Source organism: Muscardinus avellanarius (genome assembly GCF_963383645.1).
Source record: "Muscardinus avellanarius genome assembly, chromosome: 5".
Taxonomy (NCBI): Eukaryota; Metazoa; Chordata; class Mammalia; order Rodentia; family Gliridae; genus Muscardinus; species Muscardinus avellanarius.
In genome coordinates, this window is record NC_137790.1 from 32,191,146 (window position 1) to 32,214,606 (window position 23,461).

At 33.4% G+C, this 23,461-nt stretch overlaps 1 protein-coding gene across 1 annotated transcript in view; it reads left to right on the top strand.

Moving 5' to 3' along the window:
• Positions 1 to 23,461, top strand: part of ROBO2 (roundabout guidance receptor 2) — a gene marked incomplete at its 3' end in the record, with an annotated part of 583,090 nt that overhangs the window by 414,154 nt on the left and 145,475 nt on the right. The window contains exons 4-5 of the mRNA XM_080696485.1: positions 1,685 to 1,805; positions 13,962 to 14,100. Coding sequence (XP_080552611.1) covers positions 1,685 to 1,805; positions 13,962 to 14,100 — 260 coding nt within the window. The remainder of the gene's footprint in view (positions 1 to 1,684; positions 1,806 to 13,961; positions 14,101 to 23,461) is intronic.

Consider the following 23,461-nt stretch of genomic DNA (forward strand, 5'->3'; position numbering starts at 1 on the left):
AATAAACTACCTTAGGATTCAGCAGCTTATCAAAACCATTTTATTTTTAGAATAATATAACTGGTGTTAAAGATGACCATCTTGACCATCCTGTTCTGGATTAACCTGGTTGATATCTCTTAGGCTTTCTTATCCTTCCATGGTCTACTTAAAGGTGGTCTGGCAGCTGAAAAATTTAGGGTGAGCTTCCTTGTCTGTAAATAAACTCACTTTCAGCAGGACACCTCAGTTCTCCTTTTCATTGTCTCTTAAGTTTTCTGCAGGCTAGCTGAGGCTGGTTCCATGGTCTTCGGGTTTCAACTGTTGCAAGAAAACCAAATACCAGTGTGAAAGCATCTTAGTTCCATTGGTCAAGTCATATTGCCAAGCTCAGTTTCAAAGGAAGGATAAATGGCCTCCATGACTATTTTTATAACCTACAATTCTGTGATTCTAGATATAATTAAGGACAGATTGGTGGCCTCTCTTCTCATATAGAAAAAAGTTGAAAATTTCTTTTATGACTTGACAAATTTTAGACAAAACCTACATGAGTTATTTAACCTGTGAAATTAAAAATTAATCTTGATCTTATTCTTCCTAAGAGTACTCATACATTATAAAGTTACAATTGTTGAATTAGTTTAATTCCAAGAAAATAAAAAATGGAAAAAGAAATTGTATATGATAACACATTTACATTTGCTTAAAGCATAACTCTTATTGGATGTTTTCTTTAGCAAACAGATATTTTAGCATTACTATATTTTTTGTTCATTCAGTAAAAAATGTTAAATATTTAGGGACCACTTATTTGATGTCAATTATTTGTATCAATTCATAATCTTAATTTTATGAATTTAAATTGATTTTATCCAACCTGATATCCTTACCAAAATTTATTTCTTAAATACAACTAAGATGAGATCAAGGTGATTAATACTAATAATTGAAATGTAAGGCACAAGAAGGCACAAGTGTTCATTATTCAGCTTACTATCATATCTTAAACTCATAAAATACTGGCTGGTATAAGCACTTGGTGAATCCTCTTAAGTCAAATGGACTTTATTATATTAGCCTAAGCAGACATCTACTGATATTTTCTTTTGACAAAGGACAATAGCAATTCATTCAACAGAATCTCAGTTTGAAGTCAAACTCCTGGATTTAGTGGAGACAGTCACAGATTCAAAATAGGACCAGGCATGAGATAGGAAGCCTGCTTCAAAGAAGCATTCCCTAAGATTGGAGTATAGAGACATACACTGAGGTTGAAATGAGGTAAGAAAGTGTTGCTTGGCATGGTGGTGCATACCTGTAACCCCAGTACTTGGGAGGCTGAGAAAAGAGGATCATAGGTTAAAAACCATCCTCAGTGACTTAGCAAGGCCCTCTGCAACTTAGCATTTTGAAACAACTCGTTTCAAAATAAAAAAATAAAATAGGGCAGAAAGTATAACCCAGATATAGAATGCCCCTGGGTTTAATCTTCAGCCTCACATATAAACACAAAAAAGATAAAGTCTACATACAGATACCAAAATAGAGAAAGAGTTTTGTGTCTTAAATGCAGCTATTTTTTTCTAAATAAAATGCTATAGTTTGGTATAGTTTGGTATAGTTTGGTATAGTTTGGTCTTTTCTTTATTTTCCTGTTAATTTTTTCTTTCTATTTTCTTATGTTTTTCTTTCATTTCAATAGATTCGTGGTGGCAAACTGATGATCTCCAATACCAGGAAGAGTGATGCAGGAATGTACACCTGTGTTGGCACCAATATGGTGGGAGAAAGAGACAGTGATCCAGCAGAGCTGACTGTCTTTGGTAAAACTCCCCTTTAATTCATAAATTTATATTTTAAAATTAATTTCCTTTCTTTTAAAATATTTTATTAACATTAGAAACCAGGCTATGTATGGGACTATCAAAAAATGATTAGAATTTACTCTTCATTTTTGTCTTTTTAACGAAACTTTTGATTTCAAAGAAAAAACTGAAACACAAATTGACATAATTTATTAATATATTTATAAGATTTCACTTTTATAAAAATGTAAAAAACGGTCTATTTTAAATATTATTATACCTAGCTTAAGTTTATCACTTATTTCACCTTGATGCATTTATTAGGTAATATATGTATGTATGTATACACATATATACATATGTAAGCATTATGCACACATATATATGCATCTAGGTAATAAAATTCTCACTGCTACAAATATTCTGTGAATTTTTAAAGATGCAAGAGATTAATTTTACTTTTTGAGTACTTTGCTGTGCCAGGAAAATATTCACCTGACTTGTGTTCATCATACAATAAGATCACTATTTGTGATCATTACTCCCAGACATGCACACATGTAGCATCATTTTCCTGCATAGGTCCCTAACAAACTCTTTTGTGGTTTGGCGTGTGCCATCCTGTGGTGTAATGGGAATGCCATGATGGAAAGAAACCTTTGTTGATTTCTACTACATTTCCAGAGCTAAGGTTTTGCTTTATGAATATGTACCAGAGTGCAGGTCTCTCTTTTCAATCACTCTGAGTACCCTGTAATCTCTGATAATACTCCCCATAGATACTAAGCAGCTTGAAATCCCAAATGACAAAGCCAGGAGAGATCCCATAATTTATTAAAGGAATTGAATAGTAAAAATAAAATTGGTCAGAGTGCTCATATAAATTCTGTCCTGCAGAGCCCAGACAAGTATCACTTTGCCCCTAAATTTTATGCAGTCATCTATCTCCGCAAGAGTTTCAAATGTGCTCCGCTCTGTAATGAATAAAATACAGTTTTGCCTGATAAGATATGAAATTAGTGGTCACTGAACATTAGCACTGAAAGCCCACAAGTATAGCTCTTCTATTTAAAGAACACTCATCGCTATTTTTCTGTAACTACCACAAGCTTTGGCATAAGAAAACACTACACTACCACATATAGACTGCCATTCGGAAGGAAATTGAAAGGATTTAATGTCATTACCCAAGCAATTAGACTTACCAACAATGTTTTTGTATTATGAAATATTTACCCTACTTTCCCTAAAGGCATGATGGGAACTGTAGGAGATCCCTAAACATGTCAAGAGTTATGGGCCAACTTTTAAATTATTTTGAAAATAGCTATCAACCAAATAGATTGAATTTGTCTAGAGGCAGTTCCCCTGGAAGAATTGATTTAGGAAGCTGAGGAACGTTAATCTGATGGTGTAAACTAGTCAGAACTGACCTGAGGGGTTATGAGAACAATAATAAGTTGAGAGGAAAACTGAAATTCCATTATTGATAAGAAAACAACATTCAAACTCAGAAGAAAAATAGAAGTACAGATGTAATGGTCCAAATCAAGGACGTGACAGGTGTTGCCTGTGAGAGCCCCTTTTTGGAGCTTGATTCTCCATCCTCTTTATTTCCTTTCAGTGCTCTTTCATTCAGGACATGTGTTCTGATGGGTCTATTTATATTTAATAATTGTTAAATGTTATCATGTCTGAACTAATAAATCTGATAACCGTTGAGATTCTACCTCCTCAATTTTATTTTCATGTAAAACAATTCCACTTTAAATGATGTGGCTATTATAATCCTTCTGTAGCTACAGAGGTTTACAAATGTCCTTTGCAACTCAGTCGTTAAGATATATTGTACTGAAAAAGTAGCTGGTGATTTTTTTAATTATTGTAAAATGGAATTTGGATGGGCATGGTGGTACATGCCTGTAATACCAGTACTTTGGAGGCTGAGACAGGAGGATTGCAGCCTCAAGGATAGCCTCAGCAGACAGTGATATTATCATCAACCTACCACGACATGATTTCAAAATAAAAATAAAATAGTGCTGTGGGATGTAGCTCAGAGATAGAATGCCCCTGGGTTCAATCTGTAGTACCACCTCCCCCACACACAAAATGGGACTCTCTTATAAATGGCAAGAAAAGAAAGGAATATATGTTCTCTACTTCCTGAGATATTTTATTGGAAAAAAGAATTTCATTAGTCAAATATTGTGGCGCTTTAGGGAATAGGCTTGGACTTAGAAGTCTTGTACTCTAAAACTTTAACTTTTATTTATTTATTTAGTTAGTTAGTTAGTTAGCTAGTTACTTACTTACTTACTTATTTAGTTTTTGGTGTTACTGGGGATGAACCCCTTCTACCTCCAGGCTACACTCTCAGACCTATTTTATATTTTATTTGGAAACAGGGTCTCTTAAGCCAGCGAGACTGGCTTCAAACCTGTGCGATCCTCCTGTCTCTGCCTCCCAAGCACAGGGATTATAAGCTTGTGCTACCATGCCCGGCTAACTTTTATTTTTTAAATGTGCTCTTTTGGCAAAGACATGATTTGTGGGAACTACTTTTCAAAAGTTACTGTGACCTACTTCATGAATTAATTATTATGTTTGACATTCTGCATTTTTTGTACAAGAAATAAAAATTCTAGTTAATTGTATACTATCAAATCTAATTATTAGACTTCTGTGTCATGGTCTAATGGACACTAAAGTCAATGGTATAGGATAGACACCTTCACAAAGAACACCCCTATCCCCTAGAACCTTAAGTATGTTGAGTCCCAAAGATCCTGAAGGGAGAGAAAATAGAGTTGTAGTAAAAAATTACTTTTTTAAGTATGTTTGAGTCTCATATGTCTATTATCTAAAATTTAACTGTTTAAAAAATAACCAAAAATAGCATGGAAAACATTTGCAGATGATTTTTAAATGTTATTAAGTAATGCATGAAAACTGATTTTATGTATAGTAATTCTAATGAAAATTATAACCTTTATAAAACAAAATGAAATACATAGCTTCCCCAATACATGCACACACATACACACACACACACACACACACACACACACATATATACACTCATCATCTTTGTTCATTTCTGTAAGACTATTTTATCTTTTTCTTCTGGAAATTATTTTCATTTTTCTAAATATGTGTTCATTTTTATATTTATTGATATATGAATTATTATTATTATTTTATTTTGTATTTTAGAAGGCAATAATTATGTCCGTTTATATCTTTTTCCTCACCTTACCTCACCCTCTTCTTTCCAATATACTCACTTGAGAAACATTGGCTATAAAATATACAGAACATAAGTTATTGTAATCCTATAAATATATGGATTACTTGTTTTGTGAGTTAACAATAAATTTTTACCTCATTTACTTATGTTTTTAAAATATACCTGTCATGAATTCTTAACATCTCTAACATGAATTTTAAGTCTTCTAAATTCTGTTTTCATACTTTAGTGATTGTTGCCATCATTAAAGTATTTCTTAAAGTCTTAGACTTTCTGCAAAATCCGAGGGGCTGTATATTGTTAAGATCTGTTTTAAAATATTCATCCTGATTTTGTCATCTTTTTTCTTGAAACTGGATCCCCTGTCTTCTCTATTCTGTTTCTTTATTGGATAATTCTTCTATCACAAAGTGTTTCTCTATAGCTTTCTGTTTTACTGGAACCTAGAGCACATTCCATACCAACACACCTTTGTTCTGTACACAATTTGAGTTATAGAACTGTAGTATAAAATGTATGCTCTTAATGTTGACATTGCCTTTCCAGTAGAATTTAGCTTCCCATGATGCTCTTAAAAAGTCTACTGTGGTTCTGATTTCTATGGCTTTGCATGCAATTCTTTTTCTTTTCTTTTTGTTGATTTAAACCTTCTGAACTTTTAGTCCTATCTTTATCCCACTATTTGAAAGTGTTCAATTCTTTGCCTTGGCTTGACACTTTTTATGTCCCTTTTATACTCTGGGTGAGCAAGTTCAATCAATCTAAAAACTCTCAGACAAAACAAAATTAAATTTTCTCTCTCTTCTTTCTATACCATTTCTCTGTTCCAACATGCATTCATTACTTATCTGTTAAGCTTTCTAGGTCTGTCTTTTATATAATTCTTTGTATTGATACTATCCTGTTCTTGTTGCATGTCTTTTATAACTTTTCTTGTTTCACTCAATTTTATGCCTATGTATATATTTGCAAATTTAAAATTATGTATATCACCTGATCCATTCAAAGATTATACAAATGGAATTTTAAAAAATAATTTTGTTTATATTTTCCTTTTTTTTTGTGGTACTGTGGGGTAGAACCCAGGGGCTTTTCTACCTCTGAGCTATCCTACCAGACCTAGTTTTATACTTTATTTGGGAACAGGGTCTTACTAAGTTGCTGAGAGTTTGGCGTCGAACCTGTGCGATCCTCCTATCTCAGCCTCACAAATGCTGGGATTACAAGCATGCTCCACCACGTCTGGCTTAAATTTTTCTTATAAACCTTTTTCACTGTTGTTTGTTAACATTTTATAAAATATAAACTCTAACAATACAAAACACAAATAGTGTTTTGAGATGAGAATGGTCACCTACAAGACAGTTTTTAAAGGATCAGTATAACTGAACTTCTGACAACTGAGACTTAGGGAACCATTAGGAAGTAAAAGAGTTAAGAGATAACAGCCATATTTTGGCCATCACCCTCCAAGGTCAGAAAGAAACCAGGGAATGGTGGAACTCCTCTAAGGCACTGCAACTCTTGTAAGTCTTCTGAAGTTCCAATCAGGGTAATCATGAAGGCTATAGAGACTGGGAGCCACCAGCAAAGGTCTTCCATAAAAGATAGTCATCAAAGAGGGAAATGTCCTCTAGATTTTAAGGGAAGCCAAATAGTAAGACCGTGATTCACCCTGGCAAATGGCACATCTGGTAGAGGAAAAGTGTCAGGCCTGAAGAGTAACCTGGGGAGCCTTGACTGACCTTAACAGCAAAATAATGTTATGAAAACTTATGTTGCCTAACACAGGGCAACCTGGTTGTTCTTGATCACCCCCAAAAAATAGTATAACCAGAGGCAAATATGCTATTTCAGGGGTAATAAAAATGGAACTGAACTGAAGCCATTTATAATAGTACTTCTATCTTTAGATTCACAGAAGAAGTAAGATTGACATTGATGCCTAAAACCCCCCTCTAGCTAAGTCTTTGTTTCCTTCAATTTTAAAACACCATTCTAAAGTAAATTTGTTGTGATAGTTCCCTGCCTTTATTTCTTCTTAGTTCTTCTCTTTGCCGTCTTCATGTTTCATTCTTTTTGCATTGTTCTATTTTTTAAACACTGCGCAAGATTTCTTCAAGTACCATGTGATCATTCATGCTATTGTTGATTCATATTTAATTGCTGTTCACTAAAAAAAGAAAACAACTTTAACAACAACAAAATCTATGGTACACTTTGTGCCAGCTGTCAACTTTTAGAATAGGATGCAGGAAATTTGGAACTTGCCACTTCCTTAAAGATGAGGACAAGCTGGGGGTGGTGGCGCATGCTTATAATCCCCGTACTTGGGAGGCGGGGACAGGAGGATCGCGCAGGTTTGAAGTCAGCCCTGCTGGCTTAAGAGACCCGGTTTCCAAATAAAAAGTATAAAATAGGTCTGGGAGTGTAGCCCGGAGGTAGAAGGGCTTCCAGGAATCCCAGTACTACCAAAAAATAAAAAAGAGATGAGGACAGAGTTTGAAACTAGTGATGTAATTTCAATAATTAGATGAAAGATAACTTGATGGATTGAGAGTAGTTGAAATATACAGACAAACTATGAGGGACTAGCTTAAGCCAAACCTTAAGAAAGGCTAAATGAGTAATGTGTGCATGTATGCCTCTGCCATCTTGTACTCCATTAAGACATAAGAGTATAATGCACCAATAAAATACTTTTAAAGATAAATTTAAAAATCTATATTTTCTTTATATTCTGTAGTTTTATGTAAGATTGTAAAATATATAATAATATTAAGATCAATATGATTGTTCAGAGCAATGTCTTTCATAAGTATGTTTCTCAAGGACCTACTATATGCTAAACCCTGCTTAAATGCTAAAATATAGTGATGAGTTGCCTAGACAGGGCCTCTGCTCTCAGGAGGACCCTTGTATCATGTTTTCAGTAATAACATGAAACTTTGGTTCTATAATACAGGGAGAGAGGCACTTTCTCTCCCTTTCAGGGGACATTTACCCATGTTAGCCTTTGTTTCCTAAGGTGATTTCCCTCCAATAAAAAAAGTTCTTGGCAGAAAAGAAATAAAGCAGTCACGATGTATTTATATCCAGGTGCCCTGATTGTTATCATCCAGTCTTATTTGAAAGGGCACAATAATCACATTAAGTAGATCTCAAACCCATCTCCCCCTCACACATGCCAAGTAAAAGGAGATCTAATGGGGCAGGCGTCTGACTTCCTTATTTAATAGACACTGCACGGTGGCAGGTCTTGCTGGGGCAAATAAAGTCAAGACAAGGTTTACAAGCAGTGGTTCACTCTAATGTCCTTTTATTGCATAGTTCTGTTCTTACAAGACTTAAAGAACTCCACCTATGTAATCATAACACCACTGGTACAACATCAAGCCAAGTTTATTTTAAAATTGCTAAGGTCAGCCAAGAAATAGCTGTCATGGCACAGCCATTGCAATTTTACAACCATTTCAATGACTGCCTGTAGGTGAAAGAAAAATTGTTAACTGGATACTTAATTTCCTTCATTGTAGCATATAAATAAGATATGAGATATTATATGATTGCATTTCAGACTTACAGTACTGTGTGTTAAATATTGTGTCAGTTTGCGTTGACTACTTTGCTTTCTGAATTATATTGACATAACTGAAGTGAAGCCCAGCATTTGATCTTATTATAGCCACATATAAAGTTGGATTTTCCAGAATGCTAATTTAGAACTAAATTGGCAAGACGATGTAAGAGCTGTATTTTACAGAATAACACATTGGCAAACAGCACTATTGTCTCAAGAGAGATTAACCTTGTAAGCAAGTTATGCAGGTGATTCAAATCCAGTTAATCTCATAGAAAAAATGTTAATTGCATTGGCAAAGATATTGCCTCTGATCACTCCACAGTTATATAATTAGAGATCAGCCCATTCAGAAAGACTCTAACCTAATTGATAAGCAGTTTGCAAACATCCCTGGAGAATTCTCCCTGTTTTCCAATATGTGACCAGACATAAGGTGAGGCTATAGAAAAACCAGTGACCTTAATTTAACATTTCTGAAAATTAAGTTTTCTTGATGTTTAATAGACCAAGATTTTCACACATATTTATTTTTATTATGTAGAGCTTCTTGAATATAATCTCTTTGGAAATTAATAGGTATAAAGTATGATCACATATCAACTTACTAGAATGTTCTATTAGCAACTTACTTTATAACCTTCCTAACTTTTCATTTCTTTGAAGATGGTTTTGATAACAGAAAACCATAGATACTTTCTTATATTTTTTGCAATCTGTGTTTGAAAGAGCTTGTCTTTGCTTTAACTTATGATAACTGTACCCATTACAGATGTACTTGTATAACTTCATTGCCCATTAATTTATGGTTTTAACTTCCATGGTAATACATGCCTGTGATCCCAGTGCTTGGGAAGCTAAGACAGGAAGATCACAAGTTCAAAGTCAACCTCAGCAACTTATCTGAACCCTGTTTTAAAATAAGAAAATAAAATAGGTCTGGGGTGTAGTTCAGAGGTAGATATACCTGGGTTTAATCCCTAGCAACACACACACACACACACACACACACACACACACACACACACACTAATGTTTCCATTCTTAGGTTTTGTGAAAAAACCTGGTTAAGTAAAGTATAAAACAATTCTTACAAAAAATGTCTATTGTTTTTAAAAATACCAATCAAACCTAAAATTTTATACATGGTTTTCAGTAGGTAGTTATAAAAACTGCAAAGCAGAAATTGAGTCTATATAATTAACCTAAGACAGTTGGAATAATATCTTATCTCTAAATTTCTAAGTTTACTAGAAATTTTGAGATATTTACTAGAAAGAGTATTATGGAACTTCTCATAATCATACATTAAAAATTTGTGAAAAAACTCCAAAATATCAGTAAATTTCCATATTACTTTGTTGAAAGGGATGAATGAAGATACAGTATAAAACCCATCTTGATCTGTCATGTCTTTGTAAGTGACGTTCATCTTGATTATTCTTGGCATCTATGTTTTCCTATCAACTTAATTATTTTTTGCCATAAGCCAATATGAGTACCTTCCAAAATGTGTACATTGCAGACTATCCTGTGGTATCTAGTTGCTAAGCAACTGGACTCTGCTTGAGGGCAAAAGGGACAGAGAAGGATCATTGTGAAGTTCTCCATTCCTGCTGAGTCCATCAGAACAGCAGCAGGGGATACTAGATTTTGTTTCTTCTTCAAAGTATAAGTCAGGTGTTTCCACATGTCCTTCTTAAAACAATGGGGAATAGAATATGTATAATAACAAAAAAAGAAAAGACTTAGAGATCTTCTTGGTGTCACATGGAGAAAGAGACAACTTAGTATGGTGATGCATCTAATATAAATCTGCCCTTAGGTTTAATACATGTTTTGATATTGTGACTTGTACACATTAGAGGAAGCAGATAAAAACTTTGCCCAAATAAATATGCATACCCAAATACATATATTTGGATATGTGTACTTACATATAATATATAATACATACTTACATAGAATATGTATATATACTTATATATACATATACCCAAAATATATGTGTATATATATATTTAATGAAACTCGTTTCACATGTTGTTTGGTATTGAATTGTATACCCAGCATAATGCCATGATAGCATTCTATATTAGGTAGATATCTTCACCATTTCAGTCACTTAATAGATTGTCAGAGTGTGGATTTTCTAGAATTCATCCTGCATCCCATATTTTCCAATACTTCTGGCATTGCTGCAATCCTGTGTTATCTTAATTTTTGTTGCTATTTTCAAAGTTATTCTTCTATATTGTGATGAACTACATAGTGTCTACAAGTGATGGTTCTTTTTCAGTATACATACTTTGTTTCCTTATAAATTATTAATTTTGCCTTATTGTTAAATTCAACAAATATGATCTTACCATCTTAATTTCTGAAATAATATTGGCATTAATTTTATGCCAAACGATCTTTATCATCCTTAAGATCTTTCTTTTGATTCCTTCTTAAGATTTTTTTAAAATCAGGGCCTATATTTATAAATCTTATCATATTTTTCTCTTTACCTTTCTATTATATATGTAGCCTTCTTTATTTTGTTAATTAAGAATTAATTTAGAATTAGGTAACACAAACTTAACTAACAATGGCTTAGGCATAAGAGTTTCATTGTTTTCATACATATCATTTCAAATAAGACACAACCATACTCACATTTTACTTGCCAGTGTGCTCAGATTTGTTAAGTGGGTAGTTGAGAATCTCCCTAGATTTTCTTTTCCACCATGCACATTTGATTGATTGATCATCCTGTTTTGAATCTCTTGAGTCCACTCTTTTTTCCATATCCTCAGAATACTGTGAGTTTAAGGTGATATAATTTATCATATAATCTTTGGACCTAACATATTTTTTCATGTTTCTCTTCTATTCCATCCTTCACAAATATGCCAACATTATATTTCTTTTATTCTTGTTCAAAGATTGCCCTCACCCAGAGAGCAGAGCTCACATTCCTCTACATGGTACACAGGCCCTTCAGGTCTTGACACTCACTATCTGGTCGGCTTCCTCTTCCACCACTTTCCCAATGAACCCAGCTGATATCTCTTGCCCAGCATTAAACTTGAATCCTGGCATAAGTGAAGCTTTATTAATGTGTGCTGAATGAATGAGTGGATGAGGAAACACTTCACTAGCTTCTTCATCCACATGCCTGGTTATAGTACAATACTTCCATCAACACCAGAGGGTGCAGGGATGGCATCCTTTAGATAAAGCAGTTTTCAATCTTAAGCAATATTTGTTGTGGTTTAATCATCTTCTACAGTGTCTTAATACAGGTTTAAAAGAATTGGATGAATAAGCCCATCTGATAGCACTAAAAAACAGAACAACACAAATTCCTATGCTAAAGACTCTTTTGTTCTTCCAATATTAAGTATACCTTAAGGATATACTATTTCTCTTAACCTACTTACGGCCCAAGACAGACATAATTCACTATCAAATATGTTAGCCTTAGAATAGCTGTTTGGGGTGTGTAGTATTCAGATTTTAAAAGATCAATCTTTTCATTCAACATGCATATTTGTTCTAGAGTCCATGACACATATTTTGGCTGCTATTTAATTCTGATCACCTAACATCTTTAGATCAACCATGTCTTTCTTTAGTTTTTTTAATGTATTGTCTATAAATTATACATAAAAAATCTTTCCATTTCAAAATCTGTTTACCTTATTTTATGTCTTGGAGTTTTGTGGTCTCATAATACAGGCAGGTCTGTGTTCTGAAAAAAATTTTTGATTCCTACTGGATAATTTCTGTGGAGAGAAAGAACTGCCTTCCTTCTGAATTCTAGTAACTTTATTGCAACAAAACATTTCCTCTGCATTTTGCACATTTGCTTTATAAATATGTATATTGATTTAGTGGATGAAAACATATACCTCTATTCTATACTCCTACCATATGTTATTTTAAGTATTTATTTCCTTCAAAGGTTTCCTGATAAATATGTTTCAGCTTTTGTGTCACTGTATTCATAATTCTAAATTGGAAGGAAGAAACTAAAGTCCTAAGAGGCTAAACATGGCCAGATGGCCAGATAAATTGTGTTAACTCCCTCTGGATCTCATCTTTCTCTTCCTTGACTACTTAGTTCTCTTTCTACTTCAATAAATAGCAATATTGAACTTGCCTATGATTTGGAGACTTGTGAATAAAGTGTAAGTGGTAAATTTTCTGATGTCAGACAATTATCAAAAAGGGAATAAACTGGACATGGAATAGAATCATACCATAAAACTACTTTGTGTTTTATAATTTTCCTAGATGGTAAGGTTCTTATGGTTAAAAATTTATTTTCCTCTTAGGTAAAGGAGTGCTAGAATGCAATTTACTAAGGCCAGCTATAGATTAACAAAAGAATAAAGAGCAGAAATGTTAAATCAGAATGATAACAAAAAACAAAAGCAAAATAAAGGAAAAATCAGTAAGTATCTCATTTAGGAGATGATTATAGAAGGCCTTAGGAAAATGTATGTGAGAGTAGTTTGCAATAATTTATAATGATAATATTTATATTAAAGAAAATATCAGACAACTTTTTTTTTTTTTTGCAGTATAGGGGATAGAATCCAGGGACATTGTACCTCTGAGCTACATCCCCAACCCTATTTTTCAGTCTTTTCAGTTTTTGAAACAGGGTCTCATTGAGTTACAAAGAACCTCAATAAGTAGCTGAGGCTCTCCATAAACCACGATCCTCTAGTCTCAGCTTCCCCAATGCTGGGATTAAGAGTATGAGCCACGACACCTGGCCTTGACAATTTTCTATATATTAACTGAAAATATCCATGGACATATTGGTTCTTTGTCAAATAATAGCTTTAGTGGGAAAATTTAGATAACACTTTCATGCAACAGCACATTTTTCTCTAACATTATTAATTAATATATTTACTTCTTTTTAAATGATTTTCATAAATTTCAACATTTAGTGTTCCCATGTTTATCCATGATAATAGCTTAAATTAATCATTTAAAAACTCTCCTTGTTTCTATATAATTCTGTTTCTAAAACATCAGAATATAATGTTCTGAATTTTAATGACAGGATCCATATGATTTGGCTCTGTATTTCACTGAATATTTTTATTTAATATTTTTCTCTACAAGGTTGTATTGTCTTTATTAAAATCTATAGTTATTCCTGAGTTTAAATATATTTAATTTTATTCAATGTTTGTATATTCAATAGGCCTCATCAGATATACTTGAGATACAAAGTTAGATACCTATGTGTCAAAATTAAAACATGTTTTTTATTTTTCTATAATTTACTTAAAGCATACACATTTCATCTCATTTACTCTTTTTGTTTTTTTCCAAGAACGACCCACATTTCTCAGGAGGCCCATTAACCAGGTGGTGCTGGAGGAAGAGGCTGTAGAATTTCGCTGTCAGGTCCAGGGAGATCCCCAACCAACCGTGAGGTGGAGAAAGGATGATGCAGATTTACCAAGAGGAAGGTAAGACCATTATGTGGATGAAACATGTTAGATGACCGGTGAATAACTAATAGGAAAAGACATCCAGAATCCTTGCATCGAACACTCCCATTTCTTTCATCATTTCCACACACCTGATTTTTATATATGCAAGCCACATATATGCTATTTATATATTAAATTTATTCAGGCTATAGGTATCAACCTTTCATTGACAATGCATATTAATGCCTGATCCTTCCCTCCATCTATTATCCAGAATATCAAGAATTCCCTGTGTGCTTTCTTTCTCATTGTCTCTTGCTTGTGTTCCATTCTCTTCCAACTGAATTATTGACCATCCATCCTACTTACCTCCCTCAACAACTGCCCTCTTTCCATGATGTTTTACCCACTCTTGGGTACCATCTGCCTTCCTTTAACACCAAAGCATCTTTAACAAAAGGCTGCCTAGTGTAGATAATTTCAAGACCCAGAGTAGAGGGAAAATAAGCAACACCAAGGAAGCAGCAAGAAAATAACATTGCTAATGCATCTGTGATTTCTCCTGAGGAATTTCCTGTCACTTCCTTCATTATTAGTGGGTCACAGACATTATATCTCTCTCCTCTTCTTTTCTCACCAAATTCTAAAACTACAATCTTTCAATTTTATGCAATATCTAAAAATGCTTAGCATCTTTTATAAGAAACAAATTGAATTATTTTTTACTTTCTAAAATTTTTATATTATGCTTGGTCCTTGAGGATCAAATAAATCATACATGTATGTTTCTTTGTTTACACATTGAACAATTCTATTTCTAAAATTTGTTTTGCCTTACTCCAGTCCCTTCCTACCAGAACTATAGTAATCACCCATAATAATCATTGCCTATATTTATTCACACATCCTATTTTTCTATGATTTATTCTTAAAATATCTAGTTTTCATTCCACTATTAAAATTAAACATGTTTATAAAGAATCCTATGTCTTTTTCTATGCACTCACTGACACCAGTATAGATACGTTGCTAAATTTGAACATTTCTTTTGAAATATGAATTTTGTATATTTCAAGGTCTATGCCACTATTCTTCAAGGTCAAGGATACTGAGTTCAAATGTACCAAACATAATAACAGTCAGTGATGAAAGATTTTGTGCCACTTATAATCTAATTCAGTTATTTTTTCAGTTTAAATAATAGAGAAGGTTAGCTCTGTTGTGTGTATTTGTATGTGTGTGTGTATGCGCACGCTGTTGTTCTTGCAGTGGAAATACAAGTTAAAAAACAAGGAGACATGTTTCAACAATATTTAGTTAAAAGATTAATATTTCCACCACCAAATGTTCGTGGAAACCTTGTCAAAAATAACTTGACAATATAGGGAAGAATTTAGCTCTAGGCTTTTATTTAACTCCAATGGTTTATATATCTGCCTTTAGAATAGTACTACACTGTTTCAATTATTGTAGCTTTATATGGTTTGAAATCAGAAAATATATATCTTCTAGCTTTGTTCTTTTTCAAGATCGTTTTGGGTACCTAGAGTCCATATTCCATTTTAAGATAGATTTTTTTCTGAAAAATAAATATACAAATATATGATAGCTTCACCTAAAAAATAGAAAAAAAATATTCTCTGGTAAGAAAGAAAGCAAAAAGAAATATTGAAATGTCATCTTTAAGTCATCAAAAGCTTGGTATCAGACAAATGAAACTGTTATGTGAGATTACCATTTTTAATTTTAGATAAATTGCCATAATACTAGATGTCAACTACTAAGCCAAGCATGGGAGGGAGGGATAGGGAGAGAATGGGGTGGGGATTGGGTGGGGGCTGACTTGAAAAAGTGTGCAAGTATGTCTACAAAAGTATGTATCCTACTATGATGTATGAATACAGTGCACCAATAAAAAAAAAATTTAAAAAAAAAAAAAAAACAAGGAGACAGCCAGTATGGTGGCACATGCTTGTAATCCCAGCACTTGGGAGCCTGAGAAGGAAGAATTGCAGATTCTCAGCCAGCCTCAGCAACGTAGCGACACCCTGGTTCAACATAAAAATTAAAGTCAGACTGGAGATGTGGTTCAGAGGTAGAATGATACTGGGTTCAGTCTCCTCTACCGTGACAAAAAAGAGAGGACTGGCTGATCTCACTTAGAAAAAATCTTCCCTATATCCCTTCACAGTGCACTGTTTTCTCTTATATATAGAAGCTAGAGAGAAAAGGTGAAGCAAAAGGGACTTAAGATAAAGCAATTGAGAGACAAGTAGAATAATGGAAGGAGGTTGGGCAAGGTAGGTAGGAAGGGTAAAGGAGGGTTGGTGAAGAAAATATAGTTCAAATAATGCTGAGTCCATATATGAAGGTATCACTACCAATCTCACTAATACGTATGGGGAGATGTGAGTAGCAGGTTGGAATCAGAATATGCACCAAATGCTATGTTCATGCATACTGATATCACTCTGAACCTCAGTATGATGTATAATTATGTTGTACCAGTGAAATTATAAACAAAAAGCAAGGAGTGTTTACAGAACTCAGTTGTCAATATTCACCCTCTAAACATAATCAAAAACTTTCTTCAAACTGGGTATGTCGGCACATGCTTAGAATCCCAGCATTCTGGTGGCTGAGATAGGAGAATCAAGGTTTGCTAATGGACAGCCTCAGCTACTTAGTGAGGCCCTTTGCAACTCAGTGAGACCCTGTTTTCAAAATAAAGAATAAAAAATAGGGCTGGGGGTATAGCTTGAGGGTAGAATGCCCCTGAGTTCCATCCTCAGTACCACAAAACATTTTTTCTCTAAATTTGAAGGCATAAAATGGATAATGTTTAATTGCTGATATAAGCATAACAAATTAAATATAATAAAAATGATTCCAGTGTAGACAATGGTTACCTTCATTTGTTAGAAGTATGTAGCATTTATATTTTGAAAAAATAAGTTTTAATTTTGGAATAATTTTGAATTTATGGGAATATAATAACATTGGTACAGATAGTACCTGTACCAATGTACCCAGTTTCCCTTATGACTGACATATATGAAAGATTGTCCCACCTAATGAACAAAAATTGATATGTAATAATTAAATAAAATATAAATATTTTGAGATTTCAACAGCTTTTCATTAATGTCTCCTTTCTACTTCAGGGTCTAATTTTGGGATTTATTTAGTTGCATGTAATAAGCTTTTGCATTTCATTGTCATATTGGTCCAGTCATCTCCGGTCTGTGACAGGGTCTTGGAGTTTTCTTGTTTTATAGCCTTGAAAATCTTGAAGAGAGATGCTAGCAAGATATGCATACTATTATATGTCCCCAACATGGATTTGATCAGTAAGATCATATGATTATATGAGATTTATAGGTTTTAAGAAACAATGTCACAGAGCTGAGGTCTTTTTCATCACATTGTATTAGGAGGTACATGACATCCAAAGGAAAATAATGTTTATGTTGTCATTCTTTAAGCACTGAACAAGATCATTTGGAGTAAAGATCCAAACTGGAAAATTATGAGAGTATGCTGCATTTCAATGTGTCATGTTTTTGAATGAAGGGGAAATAAAACTTAAGGAAGCCTAGTTTGATTTTCCCAATTTATGATAGGCATTAAGATATAAACCTGGCAAATTTTGCTATTACACTCTTCTCTGCATGTTGTCGAGTTCTTTACCTTCAAAGTACAAACACTGCACACAAACAAAACAGCACAACACAAGCCATGTTTTCAGAAGGCATGACATCCAACTCTCTAAAAACGGGGTTAAAATTTTGAGACATTGTACTCCACAACCTTCCTTTGAAAGATTTCTCATAGCTTTTTTTATTCTATGACTGGCATTATACTACTGTAGTCCTCATGTGACCAGCTAAATATTTTTAAAACATTAGTCAACTAGAAGTGCCATGTAAGCTTTAAAGTGTTATGTTAGAAAGTGCATAAAACAAAGATTAGTGCAATATAGAATTGAGGTCAGCGTTTTTATCATGATAGAAACCATGTTTTTTTTTTTTCTTCTTCAGTTTGTAATCTTTAAATGATAATTCAAATAGATTTTTGTGTAGTAGCATAAGCTTCACTTGTGCATAATGAAAGGGGGGGAGAGACTTCTTTACTCAGTGAGAGGTTAACAGTAATGACGTTTATCCAGCCACAGACTAAGTCAACAACATTGATTCTATTACATTATTTAGGTTTCAGACAGGGAAGATAGCCATTGTTCTTATAGAAGCAGTTGGTATGGAGGATGACATTTCTTTGGCTTAATGTTTAATGAAATTTGAATAAGGTTTGTGTAGTAGTTCATGCTTAACACATTTGTAGTAAAGCTTTGTAGGGCAGCTGCATAGCCTGTAATTACCATGTAAGTAATATGTGACTGTTTTTCTTTTGGAGACAAGAGAAGCTTTTCAATTCAAGTTTAAATTTATGAAATGCTGTGATAGCTGTTTATACTTTCAGTACTGAAGAAGATATTTGTGCCAACGTTTCAGTAATCAGAGATAAGAGAGTATTTTTCCCTTTATGTGAAATATGTTTTTAAGTACCCACATGTCTTTTTTTCTTTCTCAGTAACTATCATTAATTAAATCACAATACATTCTTAGTGAACTGTATGAAAACCACTTTCCAACCAGAATGTTTTGGTGAGAAAGGAAGCATATCAATTATAAAAATAATAATTCTTAAGTCCAACCATGGTGAAGTTATATATGTGGACATTTTCATATGACAATGGGTTGAAATGAGAAGGAGCTTTTACATTATATATGCTCCTATCAAAATGGTAACTTCTTGAAGAAATTTCTGAAGCTATTACTATTTCACAGTGGAATATTCCAGGAAGAGAAAAAAGTTACTGGTTTTTGTGACTCTGCTAAGTATTAATACATGCATTTCCAGAGAGTCTCAGTAAATATATGTAAAATAATTTAAAACAATTTCATTTATTATGGACAAAAATTTTACACACCAATGTGGAAAAAAGGTGATTAGGAGAAACAAAGGGGAAAAGCAGTCTTTAATTGATAATAATTATGCTTTTTAAAAATGCAAGTTTTTAAAACAATTTAAAGTATAAAAATTATACTCTCAGGTACATTTACTAACTGACTATTTATAGTATCCATTGGTAGCTTGTAAAATGAAGCCATTTAAAGAAAGTTTTAAGTTAATGAGTCATTTTAGGTTAATGAGACTGGGAAGTGTTAAAAAAAAACAAAACACTTCTTACTAACTTTATTACCTAAACAACCTGAGGTAGGGCTACATTCTTACTTGGAATGCTGCAGCTTTCTTTTCCAGGCAGTCTTAGACTATTACTTATTAATACTCTTTTGATTGTCAGGTAACTTCTACATATCGTTTCATAAGATGTTTGATGTGATAGATGTTTTAGGAATACATGAGGCACTGTCTCATCTCATGCCATATTCTATCACAGCATAAAGATATCAATATTTTTGTTTTACCAAAATACATATGCACCCAGCAAAATATGTACTTCAGGAAATTAAACATAAACATGATATAATAAATTTATAACTGAGGAAATTAAAGTAAAACTGAAATATTTCAACAGTGTAGCATTGCGTTCAATCTAATAGTAGTGAATAGAATTTTAAAAGTCTCTGAATTTGGGCAAGAAGTCCAATTGTGATTTCTTATCTGGGTATGTCAGCACAGTTTATCTTTCAGTTAACTTTTAACAGTCTTTAAAGAGCTATAAAGTGGAAATTTAATGTCCATCATCAATCATATAATTTTCAGCATATCACGATTAGTTATGGCTACAATCATTTTATTCCAATTTTATTTATATTTTAAACTAACTCTAAAATAGCACTAAACTTTCTCAACAAGGATCTACACTATAACAAGGAATGTTCATAATAGCTTTACAAAGAGAAAAGGAAAAATATGCCATTTACATTCTTATGTATGCCTGCAAATTCTAAAAGCAGTTGATGGCTTGCACATAGTGAATACAATTCATGAATATTTCATAAAATAGAAAAAGGAGTAGAGAATAAGTATTTCAAGAACTTATAGTGTGAAATTCTATCAATTTTCCTGAATCCACTGACAAATTTCTTTTCTAAAGTGCAAATCTATTTTAAGAGAGACTTCTTAGTTCCATGAAATGTGAGATTCACAGAAATACATGATTCCTTAAAAAAAAAAAGAACTGAATAGAACCACTTATAATCCTATCCTTGTGGTACTTTTACACAAAGTGGCTCTTTACACTTAGCCCTGGAAAATGTTCTTATATTAATTTTCTGGAAGTGCCATTGTCTAGAGCATGTGCTACTGGGATGCAGGATGCTGAACAGGTGCTCAGCTACCCTGATGCAGATTGTCCTTCTTCACTTGTGTGTGGCTCAGGGACTTGTGGCTGTTTAGGCTCCTGATAAATAACTGTTCTGATTAGCTTGGCTGGTAAAAGAAAAAATAGGCAATTAAAGTTATTTTAGAAAAAGAAGTTGAAAATTAAGAACAAGAGAAACATGAATATATATATATATATGTGTATATATATATATATATATATATATATATATACACACACACACACACACACACACATTAATATATACATTCATATATATAATATATATATAGCCTTGGCAATGATAGTTTAAAAATGAACTGGTATCTAAGAGTCAGATTTGCTTTTTTTATAAAAGTATGAATAAAAAATTTATTTTTATGCTTTACAGATGTTTTAGCCTTTTCCATCTGAAAAAAGTGAAAATATCAAGACCAATTACTGTGGTCTATTTTCATACAGATGGTATTAGTTTTATAACCAGGCCATTGTTTAGGATGTTGGACTTGAGGTCTATCACTCTTTGGCCACTATTTGTTTAGTAACACCTCATTTCCTGACAAGGATATTCTACAGTTTTCTACTACCAAATAGGAATATGACCATGAAGAAACCATTTAAATTCTATTTACATCATGAAGATATAGACCAGCATGGTGACAGGACTAATGACTACCCTACATTTTGACTAATTTGTACAGGGTGAATAATTATGTGATATATTCTGACACAAAGGGTTATTAAAATGATATAACCATTTCAAAGCCCTGTAAGCATTGTACAGTGGATGCAAATACACGGTGCCCCAGTTTTGTAAATCCAAATGATCGGTGTCACCCATCAGTGATACAGATAACTGCAAGGAATATAGTAGTTAATGTTAAAAATAGGAACTGTAACATTTATTTGTAGTAAGTACACATTCTCCTTTCTTCAGCCATATGATTTCCATTAAAACACAGAAAATGTTATCAAATAGGTAGCACTTTTGTTTTTAGATTACACAGAATTCATGAGTAAATTTTGACAGCCAGTTTGCCAGACCTGAAAATTTCCACCTACTTTTCTACTTCTGCGAGTTTGAGCACTCCCCAGATATTGTGTTCTAGTTTCAGTTTATTGAGATTTCCAAATTAGAACTTTTGCATTTCATGCATTATACAGTATTATTTTTTGATTAATAATGAAAATATCACTGCTATATAAGAAGATTGTATAATGATTTAATTATTTTAGAAAAGTTACTATGTACAAGGTACTCTACAAAATGCTTAAATGTACAATAATTCCATAATTTTAAAGAACGGTGGTGTGGAAAATTGCTATTCTCATTTGAGTTAAATAAAAAAATAGAATCTTAAAGACATTAAGTTTCCACAAAGTCACATATTAAAAATGGATAGGAATGGATTTGCTTTAGATCTGTCCAACTTCAAATCTTTGTTTTAAATAGTAGTCTCTTTAATTTTGTAATTATTAGTTTTTTTTCAGGTTTTGAGTCACTGGAAAATTTTATGGTTTTGGTAAGAGTTTAGTTAATTGGCTACAAAGAGTTATAATTAATAGCTATATAGCAATATGATATGCTGCTATGATTAAGGACAGTTTTTAGATGAATTTTATAAGCTCCACATTAAAATGTCTTGGCATTTCTAAAATTGAAACCTGGAACTGTTCAAATTACCTTCTTGGAAACTGAAGATAGTGATTTTGTTTACAAACAGAATTAATTGGAAACTTTCAGAGGGATGCCAGAATGGTACTTATTTTGTGTTTTCATCAAATAGGTGCTAATAGTTGCTGTCAGCACAAAACTAATTGCCACCTACGGTGGTGAGTGTGTTCTGCCTGGTCCTATGACCACATTGTCCCATCTGTTGAAAATTTCAGCTTAGGAACAATGCTGAGAATGGCATCCAATTTGGACTTTGGCTAGTGGTCAACTAACAAGCTGGAACACACTTGGAATATGAAGAGCCTTGAAGTCAGAAATACTCTGCTGTCCATTGACTGGCAGCTCCTGTGTTGAGTGTGGGCAGAGCCAAGGCCAGGTGTCAGTTTGCAAAGCAAAAGGAACTGTCTGAGTGCCACCTGTCATTGGCACATGGGTATTATTCAACATGGAAGCCACTGGAAGTGTGTTTCTCCCATAAAAATGAAGTATGTTTTACCACTGAATTAAGCTGAGGAGAGGATGCTATTGATTTTTATTTTAACTTAAATGGTAGGGATAGACTGTGGCCTGTCAGGAGATTGTTACCATATCACACAGGTTGATGGGCATTTACTATTAGAGACACTCCCTCGTTCCTAGGTCCTTACCTTAAACAAAAATGTAAAAAAGAAAAAGTTGTTGAATTAAATACTAACAGCAGTCCTTATGTACATAAGATAATTCATGTGTTAAATCATCTAAATGATTTTTAAATTTCCCTAGGAGTTTTCTTAATATATGAAAGTGGAAGTCGGGCCCAGAAAAAACCCAAGGCCAGTCATTGGTGATAAGCAAGCAAGCAAGCAAGCAAGCAAGCAAAAGCTTTATTAAGACAGCCTTTTATATCAGGCAGCTGGGGATTTTTTGAAAAGGAGGGGGCTTTCGCTCACAGCGGAAGATCATACGAAGTATGGGGCATTTACTGATTGGGTGGTTCATACTCCAGTGAGTGTGTTATCAGGGGACTGGTTGTTGGGCATCCCGTGGCCCCTTTGGTTGGCTATGAGGTAGTCAGCACAATCCGGAAGAGAAGCCGGAGAGGCTCCATCTTTGGCATGACTGGGCTGCTTATCCTAACAATATATATTCCAGGTCAATTTTTATTATTATTTTTGCTAAGCTGGATTATTTGTAGGGCTAAAATATAAACTGCCATTTAGGAGAGCTATACTTTTAGTCCAGCTTTAACATATTTCACAATGGATTGTGTGTGTGTGTGTGTGTGTGTGTGTGTGTGTGTCTTTTTTTTTTTTTTGGTGGTACTGGGGATGGAACCCATCTACCTCCAGACTACACTCCCAGACCTATTTTTTATATTTATTATTTGGAAACAG